The sequence below is a fragment of the Bombus terrestris genome, chromosome 11 (genome assembly GCF_910591885.1).
Source record: "Bombus terrestris chromosome 11, iyBomTerr1.2, whole genome shotgun sequence".
NCBI classification, from domain to species: Eukaryota; Metazoa; Arthropoda; class Insecta; order Hymenoptera; family Apidae; genus Bombus; species Bombus terrestris.
Genome location: NC_063279.1, coordinates 18,057,287 through 18,077,602, shown reverse-complemented (window position 1 = coordinate 18,077,602; position 20,316 = coordinate 18,057,287). Strand labels below are relative to the sequence as shown.

General features: G+C 33.0%; 2 protein-coding genes and 2 long non-coding RNA genes across 24 annotated transcripts in view; 1 reads left to right on the top strand and 3 right to left on the bottom strand.

Moving 5' to 3' along the window:
- LOC100648719 (FERM, ARHGEF and pleckstrin domain-containing protein 1) overlaps positions 1-7,936 on the bottom strand; it is a 28,803-nt gene extending 20,867 nt beyond the window's left edge. For 5 of the 16 annotated variants that reach the window (XM_048410282.1, XM_048410283.1, XM_048410284.1 and 2 more), the window contains exons 1-10: positions 7,785-7,928; positions 6,603-6,879; positions 5,781-5,885; positions 5,480-5,702; positions 5,271-5,394; positions 5,105-5,192; positions 4,876-5,031; positions 4,625-4,785; positions 4,447-4,521; positions 2,042-2,266 (exon numbers count right to left, since the gene is read on the bottom strand). In XM_048410282.1, the coding sequence (XP_048266239.1) occupies positions 2,042-2,266; positions 4,447-4,521; positions 4,625-4,785; positions 4,876-5,031; positions 5,105-5,192; positions 5,271-5,394; positions 5,480-5,702; positions 5,781-5,885; positions 6,603-6,788 (1,343 nt within the window). In that variant the 5' untranslated portion in view covers positions 6,789-6,879; positions 7,785-7,928. Of the gene's footprint in view, positions 1-46; positions 2,267-2,912; positions 3,056-4,446; positions 4,522-4,624; positions 4,786-4,875; positions 5,032-5,104; positions 5,193-5,270; positions 5,395-5,479; positions 5,703-5,780; positions 5,886-6,602; positions 6,880-7,270; positions 7,435-7,784 lie in introns of those variants that run through there. The other 11 variants (XM_020865616.2, XM_048410286.1, XM_048410287.1 and 8 more) reach the window with 8 other exon arrangements.
- An 11-nt stretch (positions 7,937-7,947) lies between these two features.
- On the top strand, positions 7,948-10,458 carry LOC105666298. The gene is made up of 3 exons (XR_001099189.3): positions 7,948-8,191; positions 8,276-9,413; positions 9,484-10,458. It is a non-coding gene; the product is annotated as an uncharacterized LOC105666298 (long non-coding RNA).
- LOC125385987 lies at positions 9,236-11,588 on the bottom strand. Its single transcript, XR_007225786.1, has 2 exons — positions 9,608-11,588; positions 9,236-9,530 (listed from the first exon to the last, which is right to left on the bottom strand). It is a non-coding gene; the product is annotated as an uncharacterized LOC125385987 (long non-coding RNA).
- Positions 11,589-11,843: 255 nt separating this feature from the next.
- Positions 11,844-19,891, bottom strand: LOC100649780 (zinc finger FYVE domain-containing protein 9). Of its 6 annotated transcripts, none has more exons than XM_003399306.4 (15): positions 19,770-19,891; positions 19,509-19,668; positions 19,204-19,402; positions 16,711-18,948; positions 16,546-16,625; positions 14,857-15,034; positions 14,194-14,412; positions 13,991-14,113; positions 13,757-13,921; positions 13,537-13,696; positions 13,046-13,461; positions 12,732-12,975; positions 12,549-12,669; positions 12,304-12,465; positions 11,844-12,177 (listed from the first exon to the last, which is right to left on the bottom strand). In XM_003399306.4, exons 3-15 carry the CDS (start codon positions 19,259-19,261, stop codon positions 12,022-12,024), a joined length of 4,320 nt encoding a protein of 1,439 aa, XP_003399354.2. In that variant the 5' UTR covers positions 19,262-19,402; positions 19,509-19,668; positions 19,770-19,891; the 3' UTR covers positions 11,844-12,021. The 6 variants fall into 6 exon arrangements, with proteins under 6 accessions (XP_003399354.2, XP_020721283.2, XP_020721284.2 ...); XM_020865624.2 differs by having other exon boundaries at positions 14,194-14,385; XM_020865625.2 differs by having other exon boundaries at positions 14,857-14,971.
- Positions 19,892-20,316: the final 425 nt, after the last annotated feature.

The window sequence follows — 20,316 nt, the reverse complement described above, 5'->3', positions numbered from 1 at the left end:
CCTCCTCCTGCTCTCGAGTCAAACCTATCTAATTGCTTTCGCTCGCGCGAATCTAGTCGATCTGGGTGTCTTCGTTCGCGCGAATCCAACTTTTCGAAGCTCTTTCGCTCCGCTTTTCTATCGTATCCTTTGTCCTTCGAAACGTTGTTGCACCTCTCCAAAGACTTCAATCTTTCGATCGTAACGGGATCGAAATCAAATGTCGGCTTCTCCTGCGAGTCCAATCTCTCGACGCTTTTTCCACGATGTTCCCTGCCAGCGCTGAGTCGTTCGAGCGGGCTTTTATTTCCAGAATCGAAACGTTCCAACGTATGCCTCTGGTTGTAATCGACCGTATTACTTCGACTTCCCGGACTTCTCCTCTTCTCCTTTGAATCTAACCGTTCCACGCTTCTCTCTCGACGTTCCCTCGATTCGGAATACCGATGACCCGTCTTTTCTTTCGGACTTCTGTTTAGATACTCCGTGCTACCTCGAAGTTCCTGACAATCTAATCGCTCGACGCTCTTCCCGCGTAACGCGTAAGGATCACCGTGACGGAAGGACTTCTCCTTCGAATCCAGCCGTTCGTAACTTCTCTCTCGAACATCCAATCTCTCGATGCTTCTTCGTAATTCTCTTGCGTCTATTCGATCGACGCTACGACGACCGTGCATGTCCGATTTTCGATCTCGCGAATCCAATCGCTCGACCGATCGACGTTCTCTCAACTCGCTTCTTTCTGTCTTCTTACTCGAATACTCCCTGAAATAATCCCTTTCGACGCGTTTTCTATCTTCTCGGTCCACGCTTCTCTTCTCTTTGTCTTGCAACTTTGCCAGCGTTTTCTCGAGCTTCGCCTCGCTTTCGCGATTCGATTTTCGATCCCTACCACCACTATCACCACCACCACCACCGCTACTAACACTACCTGCACCAGCACCTTTGTAACCCCGACCTAAACTACCCGTTTCTACGTATACGCGTGATATATGGTCTTCCAAACTGGCGATACTGCGTGCTCTGACTGTCCTAGCTCTTTGATCTATGATCGTTCTATTGGTCGAATCTACTGGACTCAAATCATCATCTATCCGAGATTTTGGACGCATAATACCCTCATCCCGTAAAATCTCCGAATCTACGTGAGTGATCTTATACTTTGGCTTCAAGTTTTTCAACTCGTTCAACACAGACATTTTTTGTTTTTGCACTTGCAACACGACAGGATCTTTTCTCCCAGAGTCCTGATGCGGAAGAGAATGTTTAGATTGTTGTTGTTGCTGTTGTTGCTCTATCGAATTAGCGTGTCGTGTCTCGAATTTTCGTTCGATTTGAGTGCTAGATCGTTGTATTCGAGACTCAACGGTGATATAGTCACTGTCTGATTTCGCGGTCACGGCTGAATACCGATCGATAGACTTTGTTCTAGCGTTCTTGAGGTCCGCGAGCACAGATTTGAATTGTTGTCTATCCGTGGATTTGATCGATCGATGTTTCACGAAGGAATCGGTCTCGGAATCCATTTGGAACATCTCGTGCTCGATTCCTTCGTCGCTCCTATCGGACATTGGCTCGTTCTCGTCGTCGTCGTCCCGCGGACTCGAATACGATTCCGGATATTCAAATTCGTGCTCGCGTTCCAAAAGTTCGTAGGAATCGTGCGAAAGATCGTCGTGAGAGAGATCTCCCGCAGGACCAGATTCCTCGTGGCCAGATTCAGTGGAGAGCGACGAAGTTCCCGGGTAGGAGCTACTATAGACACGCTCGGGTACCGAGTCGTGATCGAGAGAGGGTAACTTCGAGCTAGCCGCGCTGTACGATCGATTACTTTCATCGTAGCGCGTCACGGGATTGTCTAGCTCTCCCTGGGAGGGCAAACGGAAAGGTTCCAATATAGGATCATCGGAAGGTTTGTCGTCCTTCGATCGCGCTTTCCCTGAATCCTCGAAGCTAGAAGCGTACAACTCGCGGCAACTGGCCGATCGCTGCCAGGGATGTCTAGGCATAGGTCGCGGTGGGGGAAATTCAGGAGGACTGCTGTTAGAGGGGCTGATACGACCTGCTGATGAAATCCGTTGCTGGCTGGCAGCAAGCATCTGCCGCGGTACTGGGACCTGGCTGGGGGTGGCCGGGGAATGGACGTCGATGGAGGTAAGTGTCCGAAACGACGTAGCTGTGTCTTCGCGACGGTGAATCGTCCCTCCCATCGAGACACTCGTCACAGTCGTCGGAGAATCCAGTGTCATCGAGCCGCATGATAGAGACAGAGCTGGGGTTTCCAGGGCTGAAATTATTCCCTTCTTTAGCTTTTACATTTCCGGTATTGCACACCTACCCCCGCTCGCGAACCCTGTTTCCTTGCGATCCTTCTCCCTCCATAATTCCCACTATTTCCCCTCTACCCACCCTTCTGTTATCTCATTTTTTCTTGTTTTCTCGTTCGATTCGCCTTTTGCGATTCCGAAGGATCTTTGAACTCATCGGCGTTCGCTCGATTGCTCCAAGACCTTCTTCCCGGCGAATCGATATATTCGATATTCTTACGAGTATACCTTCCCTTATAGCCTCTTTCCGCTTTTACATTCTCTTGACGGAACAACGTAAACAAGCCTCAGATAATAAACTCCAGATAATAATTTTTAAAAGCGTTCTATTTGCAATACGCTAACTCTACTACTCTCTACTTTTACGATACTTTATGTACGATACTTCAACAGAACTTATGTCAAAAATAAAATAATGCTAGGGGACGAACGAAGAATAAACGATAACACAGTAAATGAAAACGAAAGGAAAAAAGAGAAGACAATCGAGAGAAACTGATCTTTTAAAAGAAAAAGAAAAAACAAAAAAACGAAACAGAGGCAAAGAGCGGGGGTATGAAAAAGAAAGCGTTTCTCGTGGAGGTTGGTGTCGGTCATGGTACATACCAGGATCGCCGAGGGGCAGGAGGGGGTGGGCAGAGATGCTGGAGCTGCCCATAAGGGAGCTGCTTGGAGTGGCCCCACGATAGCCTCCCCCCTCCAAGCCCTGCAATGCCCTACCACCGCTAGTCTGCCGGAACGAATTGGACCTGCGAGCAAGAGAGAGTCAAGTTCAGCATCAGACTTAGGCTACCAAATGCCAAGCCTGTCCAGAACTAACTAATATTTTTCGCATTTTTTTTTTTCCACCTTCCTATCATCTCTTGTAAAATAGTAGCTTTCTCGTTACGCTTACTCGGTTAACCATTATCGTTTCAAGGGTCTCCTTTTCTTTTTAAATCTCTTTGTCTCTCTCTCTCATAAACGTTCCTTTAATACATATGTATTTGTATCGAAGGAAAAGTTGCGTGTCACTCGCGTTCGCGATGCTTGCTACCCTTATATCGCAACCAATATCACGATCGCGGTAAAACAACAATGTTCAAATAATCAAGTATGCCCTCAAAACGATAAAATAGTACATTAAGTTAAACAGAAAATATACTATTCAAATAATGGTAATAATAGCAATGTTAACAAGCAATCGTATGAAAATTATCCTTTATACACAAGATACCATATCATCGTTAAAAATCCCCTCCATTATTATTAAATATTTGCCCTCATTGCATTTAATAATTTTCCTACATCCTGTGCTTACAGTTTTACATTCAAAATTCAATGATTTTGTAAACTAGTTATATTTTTGCACGCAAACTATTGTTAATGCTACGCGTAAAGGATCTGCGCACGAGTATTCGTTATCTTCGCATGCTCAATTATCGCACACACGGAGATATTCGATAAAAATGTGCACACAAACGGCGATGAATCTATCGGTGAAACACGATGCTTTTCGCTCTAATAGCGCATTATTTAGTAATGTTATCTGACTGTACATCGATATTGCGTGATAAAAAATCATGTATACCTGTTAACTGTATGTACAAGGATGAAATTATTATAAAGGAAGTACGTAATCTCTATGCTCTATTGTAGAGTAGGCTACTACGATGGAGAAATATCTGATTGGTAAAGATTCGATCGGGACAGTGAAGTATGGTAACTTTGCAGTGTGTATCATTAGGTGTTACAACGACGAGAATTAGTGACCACACTATCAAAAATAGGGTACATTGATCATTCGGGTTATCGTGCCTGATGGTGAGCCTGACTCCCCGCCACCCCTGTCCGAACAGGCAACACTGACACACGAAAGTACAAAACGAATAGAGTAAACACTTCGTTCTACGTAAAATTGGAACAACGATAGACATGATAAATACCAATTAATGTCCCGGCAAAAGCAAGACCGTGCCACCTCCCGTCTTACCCACGCAAGATTAGTGCGCTCGTTAATTAAAATATATCTCAATGGTATAAAACCAGCATTAAAAGGGGACAGTACATAACGATACGCATGCACTAGCTACACATTACTAGTGTATCCAAGAATTGATTCAATCATAGAACGACATTTCGCGCTGCTAATCCAACTTACCTTTGAAACGTTTGCCTCTTCACGTAATTGTCCCGAACAAATTCTACGATTTGCTTCTGAGTTTTTCCGCTGTACCTAATAACGCAATATCAAGAAATTTCATTAAATCGGCTTACATGCCTTATACGTTTTATATACATAACATAATATGGAATGTTTTTAGCGCAAACGCGCATACCTAAATGACGAGCCACGACTGAGAACTCGTGTTTTTTGTCGTACCACTCGTTTGACCACCGAACAACGGAAAAATCCATGATTCTCTACGCATTTTTTCCAAAAATTTTTACATTCGTTGCGTCCTTCGAAAAAGAATTCCACGGTATCCTTGTAATAACCCTACAAACGTTGCGCGAAATAGTTAATTTTCAAACCCGGTTCTTCGAGGATTCGTTTCGACATTATTTGAACAGAATACAATACACTTACGTAACCCTCTGGATGAAGTTTAATTAAAAATCGTTTCCTTTTAAAGCTGATTTTCCTGATTTTAGCCCAACTGAACGTATTTATTTTGGTAAAATTTTGAAAGACTACTATCCCCATGTGTGCCACAGCCAGATTCAACGGTACACCCTCGTGATCCTTCGATAACAAATGAAATGCAACAACGATTATATACTCAAGCATAGCATAAGTCATATCTTACGATACTTACTTTAGCTGGATGCATTTTCATCCCGTACAATTCACAGCGACGTGCTGTTTCCAGCAGATTGAGATCTGCTTCTGCCGGTGATTGGCCTCTGTTTACAAAACGTAACATTTTCAGGATATTGAAACTTTATACATATTTAAACAAAGTTAAGTGGAAAATATCTTACGCGTGTTTTTTATGATTTTCCATAATGCGACGCTCTAGTTCTTGATCTTGATGAGGCACAAATTTATAAGTTGACAAATACGTATGATCTGGATAATCCTCTATCACATAATCTCCACACTCGGCTAAAATAATTAATCATTTGTCGTAAAACTATTCTACTTTTTAATTCGTTTTCATTTATATAATTTTGAAATGAATTATTATTACCCTGCACAATATAACTCGCCATCAAAGCTGCCGTATTATCATTGCATTGTAATAGACCTTGGGCTAAATCCCGTTTAATTTGAAGACAAAATAGATATCTTGTAAACTCTTCTTCTAATTGTGCTGGATCAGGTGTATAAAATTTAACGCAAAATCTTAATATGGGATCTATTAGTGATAGTCCAACTTGTCTACAAACTGGCTTCTCTAAATCTAACCAATACTGCAAATAAATACTATTGGTAAATATCAAAATTGTATATACGAATTATTCAACAACACATATTTATCAGCTTCTTACTTTCGTTCCATTAGGTTCCTGGTACTCCAAACCAAAATAATCAGCTTCCAAAAGATGTAGCTGTTTGCAAACTTGATCAAATAACACTCTGCCTAAAGCTTTTGCCTAAAATTTAAATAAACTTAAAATAGTACAAGCCTAATTACTTTGATTGCAAAAAATTTCCAATGTCAGATATTTCAAAATAAAGTTATCACATTTTAAATTACCCTCTAAGACAACTGAAAATATGCTTTAGATGCACCATATATATTTTATGAATAATCAATACATCAATACATTTACTTCATGCAATATAGTATCACCAATTATCTGCTCCAATTATTCATTTAGAAGTATTACATGCGTAGATAGCATAAAATAAATAATTTTTTGTTATCAAATAAATGCAATGACAAACAATAATTTATAAAAATATTTAAAAATAGAAAACATTGTTATAGTTTTATAAATAAAAAATACATCAAACTGAAAAAGAACTCCTTTCTATTCTTAGACATTATGGCATATATCTCATATAGTGATTTTATATTAAATTAGTTTAGTAATTACATTAAAATACTGATTAGTTAAACATGTGATTAAAGATATATAATTGACTTACTTCTCATTACAAAATCAATCTAATATAATTTTTAATATTTATTTCATATACGTTAATATTTAATGATATTTTAACATTAGTTATAGAAGCAGTTATGATATATTTGACTCAGTATAAACTTGAAATGAAAGCATGTCACTTTTAATATTTTGTGTTTTATATTTGTAACTACCTCGCCAATGAACAGAACCATTTCATGAAACTGTTATAAAAATTACCTGAACTTGAAACATTGTAATCGTATCATCCAACATCTGCACACGAACAGCAAGCATTTTACCAGCTTTTCTAGGTGTTGTAGGAGGGGTTCTACTACCTCCATCCACACCTGCTGGAGTCGAATGACTATGAGGCATCTTAGATCCTCCACTGCCTTTCATGCTTATGCTTTCTATATCATTCATTTTTAGTCATCTACTGTAAACTGTAGAATGACCATCTATAATTTATTTCCTTATGGAAAATTTGATTTATAATTCACTATTACATTGTCATCTGTAACAAGACATTAAGTATATTTACTTAAACAGAAGTATATTTACTTACTGTTTCTAACAAAAAACAGATTGAGTTAAATATAATATATCTTTCGAATAAATATTACATTAACATTGACAACATGCAGTACAAATGATACTACGAAAAAGATACACGATATTTTTCTCTATCCTCTCAATCTCAAAGTAATCCTGTATCTACGCAGTATCGTGAAATCTTATACAGATTACATCGGATCGTCTAAAATTTTTGAGAAAGTGCGAAAGATGTAACGATATGAAGACGAGAAAAGTGTATCCACAAATATCAAAAGTCAAATATTATGGTTTATACAAAAAGCAATCAGTCGATCTTACTTATGCTGTATTATTTCAAAAAAATTACTAACGTTTGTTTACATAACTTACGATGATGATATGTGCTAAATGTAAGTGTTATTGACTTATTTTTCGACAATCCACTCTAGAAGTATCTTACCGAGAAGTTACGATGTTACAATGTTACGTCAAGACCATGATTATACCGATTATACTACTAATCGAACAGTGCTAATGGAATACGTTAAGAGATTGGCTGTAGTTAAAAGGGTTGAAAGTGTTGATTTGTCGATCAATTAATGATCTTAACATTCAAATAGATACCGATATTCTGAACTATAGTTTTGTCGACCGTACTCCGCTATTAAATTTCTTCTATAAGACATGAATTTCCAATTAAAATAAATAGATAAATCAATTTAAATTGTCTTAAAAAATGAGAAATAAAAGATCTATAGTGATGCATCTTAAATATACGAGAAGTGATACGAAGAGAAAAAGGCGGGGCCTAGGATCTTTAAAGGGAAAGAATCAATCAAACTACATTATGAAGCAACAGAAAATGTTGGATTCTCTCATACATACGTCTGCCGGCTTAATAAGACCCGTGGCAGCACGCCCCAATATACAGCAACGCTGAGTTCATTGATCACTAAACACTCATGCACCGGCACTCCCGTTGTATGTAGAATCGTCTTCGCGATACTCCTAATATTAACAGAGAGGAAATGAGAGTGCTCACGCTTATGCTCCTGGTTGTTCCCGGACTAGTGCTGCACCACGCGACCAAGTGCTGAAGGAAACGAAAGTTAACATATACAAGAACCTATAAAAGTAGGAATCTACCAAGTTTGGTTGCATTTTAGCATATACAAGAACCTATATATTTAAGCTTAAAGTTAGGGATCTGCCCTATTTGGTTGCACACTAGCATAGACAAAAACCTATTGAGTGCTACAATAACCTATTTAATTGTACGGTTCTACGAAAAAGTTTGTATCTGCTTAAAAAAGGCTATAAAAATTATTTTTTTACTTTATAAACAAGATGTTACTAAAGAGTTATATAATTTTCAGAAACAATAAAAAAAGTCGAGCTTTCCCTGTCTACAAGCAAAGATTAGCCGAAGAAATTATTGAAAAATACTTAGCAAACGTAAGAGTAAGAGAAGCATCATCTATCAATGATACATTAACGCGATATTCTGGCCTGTATTTTCCTATACGGTTACCTCCAAACTAAAAACTATAACTATATGCTTATCTATGTTAGTTCGAAAAGAAACAGTTTTTAAATGCGATGTTTGCGATGTAGTATTATGTATGGATCGTTTTAAAAAATACCATGTTAAATAAACTCTAAGAACTATTCGGAAGTCATTTACTTTAGAAGTTAACAAAAATAATAAAACTCCCGATATACGACAGCACGCGGTGATACGGGCCAACCGTCAGTTGAACGACGCTGATGTCTGAACAGAGTAACTTAAGTAGAATCATGATTCAAATGAGTTACAAAACCGATAAAAATAAAAAAGCCAATTGACTATAAGCAAGATGTAAGGACATGAAAACGTAACGACATATATATGTAACAACGAAATTAATCACGCTTTTTATCCATCTTTCATTCATTACTGACTCAAAATTATTAATTTTATGAATTTTGATTTTTTAAAATTCGAAGAATTATATTAAAATGAACATTTCATATTATATTAAAAACAAATGATATTTCTCATTTGGTATCCAGTGAAAGAATGACGAAAAAATAGGTGGAAGACTGTGAAAGATGAAACGAAAATACGGAATTTTTCAACGAAAATTTAAAAAATAGCCAATCAGAACTTCCTACCAAAAAAATTATTTTTAGAATTATAGTAAATCATGTCAATATTGGTTACGAAAATTTCATTTCAGAAGAAAATCGAAAATTTTTACGAAAATTTAACATATCTGAATTTTTTACGGGAAAGATACGGGAGCTTAGGAGAACGATGGCACATATAAAACTAGGGTTAGAAATAGTGCAAAATATCAGAATATAACAATTTATTAACATAGAACAAAGAGAATAAACAATACATTTACAAATATTACATATACTTAATATGTATGTGTATCTCTATACCAATAAACCATCCTATAAAGGGAAACCATCCTATAAAGGGAAACCATCCAAAACGTTTGAGTGAGACACTTGTATTATTCAAATGTAAATTTCTGCCTTCGAAAAAATTCTAACTGCTCTTCGTTTTTTCTTTTAATTCTTGATGTCTTTTCAGGTGCGAATTTTCCTCAACTTTAACGGAAAGCTTTCCTTCGAATGCTCCTAGAATCATTGTACGAATTGATTCTTCAGAAACGACTGTTCTCTGGGCTGACTTCATAGTGATCGTTTTGCCTTACCTTACGAATATGAGAGTTTCCGCGGTCAGCAAGAATCGGAATTAGTACGTACTGAGGAAAAAGAATATGTGGTTACATCCCGACGATGAAAAAATATTCATGCCAGTACAATTAACATGCCAAGTGCCAAGAATTAATATTAAATCTAAAACATTATCGTGTATAAAAAATATATTAAGATTATTGCCTCATTCCACTGATCCATTATCGTTTGAAAAGGAATGTTCTCTTTTCTTCTCTAAAAAAAATGTAATAAACAATTAATTTCTCTTTCTTAGGCAACTTACAATTACTTTCATTATTGCGCGATTTTGCCATTCTCATACTTGTCTACCTTGGATAGGAAAGTAGATATAAACTTTTCCGTACGACCGTACAATTAAATAGGTTCTTGTAGAATGGAACTCAATAGGTTTCTGTCTATGCTAGTGTGCAAACAAACAGAGCAGATTTATAACTTTAAACTTAAATGCATAGGTTCTTATATATGTTAAATAGCAACCGAACGGAGTAGATCCCTACTTTGATAGGTTCTTATATATGCTAACGTTCATTCTCTTTTAAACGTGATAAAAATATGAACACAAAAACGTTACCCACACAATATTTTTTTTATTTATTTACATCACTTTCTATTGCGAATTACAAATTTTAGCTTTTTTGTCAACTTGATCTGCATGCTACATTAACAAATTACATATTTTAAATCTACTGTATACAATTCCTTGCAGTCAAGTAAATTTGTTGCAATTATACTCTTAATTTCTATATTCAATTTTTATCATGTTAAACAGCTTTTTAGATAATCTTACAATACAAGCAATAAAAAATAAAATTCTGCGCTCTTAAAATATGTGGATTTTCTTTTCCCAAATTTTTAATAACAAATATAAACATTTATATATGTCGATAATCACATTGCTTACAACAATATAGAAGTATGTGTTATTCACTATCTTGCTAATTGAAACTAAATGTTATTATAAATTTCTGGTATTTCATTATGTTTCGATACCGTGCGATACCGAAACATCAAATTATAAAGATTCAATCTAACTTCTAAAACATTACAAGATAGAGCAAAGAAAGAAAATTTACAAACTAAATCACAAAAATACTATATCATAAGTCAGAAGAATGTTTTATCTACTGATTATTGTTAACTATTTTCAAAAACAAAATGTATGCTTTGACAATAAAACAAACTTACATATTTCAGCTATCATACATACATATTTACAAATTATTATTAGTAGTTACTATTATCAATATTCGTGTCATAAATATTCCCATATTTAAATCCTTTCTATTGAAATATCATAGAGTTTATTTCTCTGCTAAGGTCAACATCAAAGTACAAAAATTTCACCTAACGTAAAAGTTACAAAATTTGATAAAATTGGAACATTATTGAAAATTAAACAAATATGAGGAAATTTCCTGAATCAATTTCTTTTCTGCAATGTATAAATTATATTGAACCAAACTATGCAATTTCTTTTATCATAGTCACAATATTTAGTTTTAAACCTTAAGCCCTTGATTAATTATTCAAAATACAACAATTTGTATCTCATCGTCGTATCATTATTTGTATCATTTCTATCAATATTTAATAATATTTAACATATATATATATATATAAAAAACAAAATTGATTTGAAATGTTAAAAACTATTTTGTTAAAGAATCCTTACAATTTAAGATTTTGTTCTTATTAAATTATGGAAAGATAAATAAGAATCTTTCAGTTTATTACATTAATATTTTTAATACTCTTTTGACAGAAAAGTACTCTTAACTATCATTATACACATATTACACGAATAACAACAAAACAGATATATTTACACAATAACAAATAATGGTACTTCATTTTGATTTTAGTCGCAAAAAATTTTCCATTGATATTTCTTTTTTATAAAATTTATATGTATATATATATATATATAATATATATATATATATATATATATATATATATATATATATATATATATATATATATATATATATATATATATATATATATATGTGATATACAAAAATTGTGATATCAATGTTCTTTCCTCATAAAAGGCAAACAAATTTGAGTTCCAAAAGATTAAAGCTAATACAATTTAAAACAATTTTCATTATCTATATAACTTTAAATTTCGTAATTTCTCTCTATTATAATTATACTCAAATATGATTCGATATATTTTTATAATATAAGCGCTGTTTTTGTGTATCATTATAGATAGATAGTATTCAGATAGAAAATATTTTTCGCTCAAAAGATCTATTTTTTAGTGGTTCCACGAGTTTTTTAATTATACATTTCAGTCGTGCACGAACATCACGAGCTTTATATTTCTACTATGTTATATTAATAAAAACGTTAACAAAACAGGAGCGAGCGGAGCAAGGTTTCAATCATCGAGTATGTAAAAAATTAATTCAAGCACAATATGCGTATCTTGACTACTTTGCGCTGCTTTATGCAGAACTTGAATTAATTCGTTGTCTAAACTCTTCATGTAGATTGGAGGCAATTTCATACCTTCGCTACCGGCTTCATAACCAACCTAGTATTGTTATAATTATAATTTTATTATATTTCTCTTTTCAAAGAAATTATTTTAAATGACTAAAATCTGATTATTTTTTCACACTTTATAAAAGAAGCTTATAAATTGTCACATTAAACTTACATTGTCAGGATGAATAGTTGTTCTTACACCAAGCTTTGTTAAACCAGCATTGGCTAATAAGTCCAATAACTTCACTAAGGCTGTACATGTTGCTTTCGCTATATTTCCTGATAATTTATTTATATCCACAGGATCATGAACACCATTCGGATGATCATCGGACTTTAAAAAGATAATATTCTATGTTATATATTATAAATATAGTAAACAATTCAGAATTTATATCATATTTTTTCTAAACGTACATTAATGATAAATACTTCTGTCCATCGTATAAATCTACTCGTTCCTTTATAATCAATACCATTGTGTATTCGGATTGAAGGAATACCATCCATAGGTCGTCTATCAATAGGACTTTTTACCCTGAAAACAATCAACATAAACTTAAATAGATGATTATAAATAATTATTATAGTAATACTTACCCTACATTGAATTGCACGTCATTATCGACCCACTTTATGTTCACTGTTTCATCCGGCTCGGGTGCTCCTTGTCGACCGCATCCGATCGAAAAGTCTTGCATATTTTTTAGAGCTGCTTTCAAGGCTTCCATTTTCTCTGGCATTATTTCTACCATTAATCCATCCTCAACTATGCTAGATTTCGCTGACAAACCCATCGATGATTTCAATGCTCCGTTAATCACGATAAAACTAGTACCTGTTACTGTATCGATTGAACAATTACTTCCAAATATTCAAATAAATGCATAAATAAGTAAAAATCGAATACGTACTTGTTCTTGGATTATTATTGATACTTATCGCTTGCGTTTGATAAGTGCTTTCATCACCGGTATTAGTTTGTATACAGACTAAATGTGAGTCAGCAGCGATACTAAAATTTGAAGCGTATGCTAATACGTGATCATTCGAATTATTTAAACCTTTGATCACTTGATCGTATCGATTTCTCGGAAACATTACATCCGTCATTCTGTTTCTTAAGTGAATTGTTAGTCCCCTCACACTTGGTAACGTGTACGCAAAATTTCTGAAATCCGCTAAAACCTTCATAACTGTATGTCCTATTTCAAAGTATAATGCATCTCGAAACCGAACCGAGAACAACGGGCATGGATAGTAACGATATTCTGCGCCCAGTCGTAAAACAAGGCGTAACGGGAATACTTTCGCCCATGGTGTTTCCCACCTATAGATATCAAGACAGCAAATTGATCCATTTTCAATAGCTATTAAATTTGCATTATACCTTAAAAAAACAAACCTGTGAACTAGGAGGCCAAATAGGTACGGGCCAGGAGGTAATACAATTTTTTGCAAGCATTGCGATGTTTGTCGAATAAACAAGAACCCTGCGTGTTCCCGAGAATCCAAGAAATTTCCTCCCTGGTATATTAAAAATCCCAATTCGGACACAATGTTTCCTGCATGAAATCAAAGTAATATAGCATTGTAAATTAATTAATATAGAATATAAATAATACCTTTCATAGCTTCGAGACGTAATTGGTTAATAAAAAGAAGCAGATCCTTAGGAACCCGGGTTTCATCAGGTAATGCCTCGATTAATAATATAATTTCATCTTGTCCGACGCAATCCAATCCTTTCGAAGTTACATTCCAACATGTTTTATTAACACAACAATTTACTACAAATAATGAATTTATTAGTAATTGTATAATATCTGAAATTATATGCACCTTTAATTTATACTTACAAGTTACTATTTTTACATATGCATAGAGATTTCGATTAATCGCAAACATAACAGGTGGTTCACATTCATTTTTCAGCGTTTTGTATAGAAGATTCTCGTCCGTTACAGCATGATACGATACCTCTGATTTATATATTTGAACATATTTATGTAATACAACATTAACATAGAACTACTATTCTGTAAATAAGATTATTACTTACGTCCTTTATGTATCGTTACTGTTGGTGGAAGCGCATTAGGGTCTTGTGGCACATAACTTTCTGTATTTGGGTCAAAACGTGGTAGGTTCTGTTTCTTGACAGACGTACTTGGTGCAGATGAGCCAGGTGTTGGTATTCTCTTACTACCAGATTTCCGGTATGGTGGTTTCAAATCCCACGACATGTCTAGTTCTGTCAGGTCACAGCCAGGCCTTATTCCTGTGTTTTAGTTAGAGGTGCATAAAACCAAAACAAACAGGAAGGAACAGGTCCAGCGTAAGGGTGAAATATTTGAAGGAGGTGAAATGTAAAATATAATAATAACTTGGACAGAGGAGTGTAACTTTAACTCAAAGAACTAAAAATATTATAATAAGGTATGTTAAGAGTAAAGTGTAAAGAGTTATTACATAAAGTTGTTGTAGATTTGAATAATATATATTAAGCATTAAGTGTTAAATATTATACAGCTATCTGCAGCCAGAAGCATAGTTCTAATATATCAATAAAAATAATTTTTGTGATAAACCAAATCATTTGTAATCATTTGTAAGGCATATAAAAACTGAAATATTAACTTTCAATAAAGACAAATTCATTAGCAATGCATTTCTTTTGATTTAAATAAATCTAAATAACATAATATTTATAACCTTCACTCACCATCACTGAACATAACAGATTTTGAAATTTCAGGCCGACTCTTTGTACCATCTTCCCTTTTAAGGACTCCAACGGGTACCATAACCGTAGGAGGTGGAGGCAAGCCGCCAGCTAACTGTTGCAAGGGTGGTATAGTTGAACAGTACTCCATGGGATTATTTGGATTAGGCTGTCTCCCCTATAACCATTTGTCGAATACTCCTAACATTCACATTTATTTCTTTATCCAGCAAACACAAGCCATGCACATAAAATATCAGTACTTTTCAGTTAATTGTATTTTAATTATGTTTCAATATAATGAAATTATGTTTTACTAAATATCTTAAAAATCTTATCTTGTCTTAGAAATATTAACTTTAAAAAAGAATTTGTTTGCTTTGAAAAATTCACAAAAAGCTTAAATAAGGTAAACAAGCACTATTAGCAGTAAGATAAATAAAATGACAAAGGATATATATGTTTAACAAAATTTTAATGTAATATTTCAAGCAACTATTTGTTAATAACTTTGTACAACTGAATTAATGCAAATTATGAGAAATCTTTCGTATTTACTGGATATTAATTACTATTAAAATAAGAAGCAAACAAGTCACTTTTCACAAAAATACTACAGTTCGAACACATGCCTTATATTTGCAATGCATGGCAAAAGAAATAAGAAACATTCATAATGTACAAAGAACATAATACAAACAGGTAAAATACATTACTATGAATTTATTACCTAAATGATTTAAGAAAAAATTTTAAACAGTGGACATTTATTTTTAGTTGAAAAATATCAAGCTTTTGTATCAAATTAGTATCTTCTCATATAAATGTATTCTAACAAGAAAGAAGTATTCAACAAGTTGTTATAGGTGGTCATAAAACTCATACTAATTCACAATTAATTTAAATTAATTCACAAAGTGAAAAGCTTCTTCTAAATTTAATTTATACATTTATTCTGAATTAGTAAATTCAACAAAATATTTACAAATAAAAAAGAAGAAATAACGTAATAAAAATTGAAGAAATTTAGGAGATTAATGAGTCTTACAAGATTCCATTGCAAGTTGTTTTCAATAGAAATTAGGAAATTAATAAACAAAAATTTTCATTGAATATTAATATTCATAAGAATGTAGTAGAAATCACAATCAAAGATTTAGTAGTATAATATCTCATATTGCTATTTTTGTAAACAACTGAATCAAATTAATGAAACAAAAGATTAAAAATAATTGAAAGTAATTATTCAACCCTATACTAAAATGAAAAATATGATAAGCTACTCAGTATATACTTTGTGTCAGTGAAGAGAGCTCCAGAAGTGTTACCATCAATTATTAATATGTCATAATCCCATTTTGTAGAATTCGTCAATACGACGATATAAACAAATAAATCGAAAACATAAATAAACAAACCAAACATGCAAATATGCAAAATCTAGAACGCAAACAAACCGAAAATATATAAAATAATGTGAGAGAACAATTCAAAGATAAAAACATTTAATCAAATAAATATACATATATTTTTTGACCAGTTCTACAAATCGTTAATGGTCCGTTATAAAACAAGAGTAATACTTAAAGAACTCTTCTCAATTTCTTTGAGAATAGTAAAATTTATATATTTACATATAAAAAAAGATTCATAACACTATACATATAAAATAATTTATATCTAACATACCTGGGGCGAATTGATATCATTATTATTCATACATGTGGAATAACCAGAAGACCATTCTCCCATACCCTGCTCTGTTTCAGCTAAAAGGATAAACATTTTATTTCCGAATATTATAAAAAAAAATGTTAAAATAATTCCAATAATATTAAATTGAAGAAAAGTTACCTTTAGTAAGAAGCTGATAACAAGAAACACAAACGCGTGAATCAATGTTTCCTTGATATTCTAATTTATATTTCATATTACAACATTTATTACATAACACTTTTCCGCATGCCCGACAATGATGTCGTCTTTTGATAACGGTAAACTTAACATCACAGAGCATGCAGCTAGGAGCATCGCTATCGGGAACCCAGAATGGTGGTTGTTTTCCCAGAACTGAGCCAGATTCCGGTAAAGAATTCTCTAAAATATCCGGCGAAGATCCTTGCTCCTCTTTTATACCATCAGTATCTGATTGAATTTGATAAGATGGTGTATCACTTGTAGAACCAAGTACTTGGTGTTCTGTGCTATTGTTTGACAAAACAATATCCAACGTTTGGGGACGTACTGGCTTCTCTGAATCATTGCTAGTATCACTTACATTTGGTCTTGTGTAAACATCCACAGACGTAGATATAACATTATTATGTTTTGTCATATCAATTAATGTATCTGGCTCAGATGTTGTTGAAGTTCTTTCTTCTGAAATATTATCAATATCACTTGGCATTTTTAATTCACAAGCTTGATTATATTGCGTAGAATTTCCTTTCTGCTCTTTTAATTGTATCTCAGTTCTGCCATCATTTAGTGATCCTTGATTAATATTTAAGCTATATGTAGGACTTTCTTGGCTGTCTTCAATATCTTTTGTATCAGGCACGCATTCATTTTCTAATTTCACTTTATCATCTTTAGCTATATTAACTCTATGCAACAATTTTAATTCTTTACCACTTGGATTACTTAAAATATCTTTGTGTTTATTTAATCTGTCTTCATTTAATCGATCATCAGATTCATGCTTCATTAATGCATTATTTAATAATTCTTTGTCCGTTTCCTTTTCCTGACAGTCAGATACTGAAATGTTTTCTATCCTTTCATTTAATTCTGATTCTATCATTTTGCGAGATTCTACAGAAGTATCTGGGAAAACTTGGACATTTTGCTTATTTTCATCTTTTTGATCTTGAGAAACATTCTGTGCTGTATTTGTAATATTTTCATATTTATTGCAGCTTTCCCTTAATTTCTCCTCTTCTTCTAATTCGGCTAAATATTTGGTCAATTCATCTTCTGATAAATTATCAATGTTACTAAATCCAATTGGCTTAGATACTGAATTTAAGCTGCTCCTATGTTCCTCATTTGTACCAATACTTTCCACGCTTAATTTACTTTCATTATCTTGCAATTGTGTTGTAGACTCATTTTCATAATAATCATCTTGTTTATAAGTACACTCAAGCATAGAATTTTTTTCCTGATCTATCCTATCAGAATTATAGTTATGTGTTTTGTCATTTTTAATTTCTGCTTTATTACTTAATTCAATACAAGCTTCATTTAGAACAACTTTTTCAGGAGGGTCTGTTTTGCTTTCCAATGGTTTGAAATTTGTTACATGAACATTTTTTACGTCCTCTTTAATGTTAGTTTCATATGTAATTGGTAATTCTACCGTTATGGGTATTGTGGCATCCTGATAGCTTTGAACAAGAATTTCTCTAGTTGGATCAGGTATATCAACTGTCTGTTCATGTGGTATACTTTCATCACTATCTTTAGCACTGCTCTGAATTATCTGAGGTACCTTAGTCTCTAAATCAGACTGTATTTCTGAATCATTTAATACAGAATGAATGCAATCTGAACTTCCAGGTGGAGCATTAATGTACTCATTCAAACTGCTGAAAACGTTGCTAACACTAGGTTTCAGATTAGACTGGTTCAATTTCTTATCATATCTATTGTCAATCTTTGGGCTGTTGTTACTATTTTGTTGTTTTTGTATTACCTTTTGCGATATATCATTATATATTGCTAAAGAAACCTGTTCAGAATCATAAGATGAAACAGATTGTTTTTGTATTGACTTATTATCGTTTGTGCATTCTTGTGTATAAAACTGATTTACATCTGTATTTTCTATTGTTGTCTGTTCTGTACTACAATTAAGATTCTCAGAAACTATATCATTTTCATTAATACATTTGTTTTTTGTATTTATTTGTTGCAAGTCTTTATGCCTTTCTACAGGTAATATAATATCGAATTCTTTATTTACTTTCTTAGGCTCTATTAGAAGATAATTATAACCTTTTAAAGCTGAAGGTTCTAAATTACATTTAACTGAAGAAGATGACGCATTGTTTGTTGAAAGATTATCAGATGCTATTTGCTCTGCACAGTCTGAAATATGTATTCATTATATTAACATTAACAGTATCAAAAAATAAAAATATCTCTATCAGACATGAAATTATTTAAAAAAAAAAGCGAATTTTATAAACCAATTTTTATAAAAAAAAAATTATAGAATTGAAATTGTTTTAATAGAAAAATTATTCTACTTAGAAAAAGTTATTAAGAAAACCAGAATTAGGAACTTTATAGAATCTTGAGTATATTTAAAACAGAGATAAAAACAAACTAAATAAATTTTACCTTCGTTAAATTCGAAATCGTCCAAAACCTTGTCCAAATCAATAGCGAATTTTTCCATTGCGTCGTTAATGTTAGCTACGCCAATTCTGAAGTCATTGAATGAACATTCCTATCCAACTTCTGATAATGGTAAATACGATTCCATTAATGGTATCCGTTCGAACGAAATGTACGACGTAATTTTAGAATTTTGTTGTAGCTAATTCATCGAAAATATTGAAATATTGAAATATGAAATGTGAAAAAGAATGATCGATGACAAGTTACATGCACGATATTCTTAATCTTTCAAAAAAATGCCTTACAGTGAATCACTGTCATTCCGCGTGAAGAAAGAATCACTTTGCATTAGGTGTCTTCAATCAGTACATATATCTTGGCAAATAGGTTTTCCTTTATTATCCATAATACGCAGTCGGTGACATTAGTAAAAAAAGTGGATAATCAGAATAGTCTGAGTTGCGCCTGAGAAAACGAAATGTAAAAAATCAAAAAAAAAATAACCATAAATTTTTGATCATCACGTGGATTAATTGACAGTGGAATAAGCACTTGTACGTACTTACACACTACTTGTCTGTAGAACTGTCATTCTATGCAAACTCAGCAGAGGCAAACGTATCCTATCGATAAATCGAAAAATTTATTCTCTTATTCTCGATTAATCGATTATGTTCGAAAGACTATGAATTTTATAAGTTTTAGCTAGTTTTAGTAATTTGTAATCTTGATTTTGATCTCGACATTATAGAAAAAGATATAATAATTCAGATTACAAAACTTTAAAATAATGTAATTTATTACGATGAAAATTTACTATGATAAGGTTCATACTCTACAAAATTTATCTCTGTAATGTAACAATATCAAAAAATAATATCTTTTATAATAAAGATTCACGTGCTTTACACATAAAATGATTTTAACCATGATTAGTTAAATGTCTTATTATCTTTAGATATCATAAAAAATTTATGTATAAACAACTATACAAAAAACATATAGGATGATACACGATCGATTTATTCGTGGGCTAAACTTTACTTTAGGGATCCAAATGTTATAAACTTTTTTATTTGTCGAAATCTTATAATTGTCGACATGTAAAATGTA

Coding starts and splice junctions, on each gene's coding strand:
- LOC100649780 (XM_003399306.4), bottom strand. CDS start 19,261: ATGGAAAAATTCGCTATTGATTTGGACAAGGTTTTGGACGATTTCGAA. Junction 16,626..16,710: donor TTATCAGCTTCTTACTAAAG/GTAACTTTTCTT, acceptor TTATCCTTTTAG/CTGAAACAGAGCAGGGTATG. Junction 12,670..12,731: donor GACGTGCAATTCAATGTAGG/GTAAGTATTACT, acceptor GATTGTTTTCAG/GGTAAAAAGTCCTATTGATA.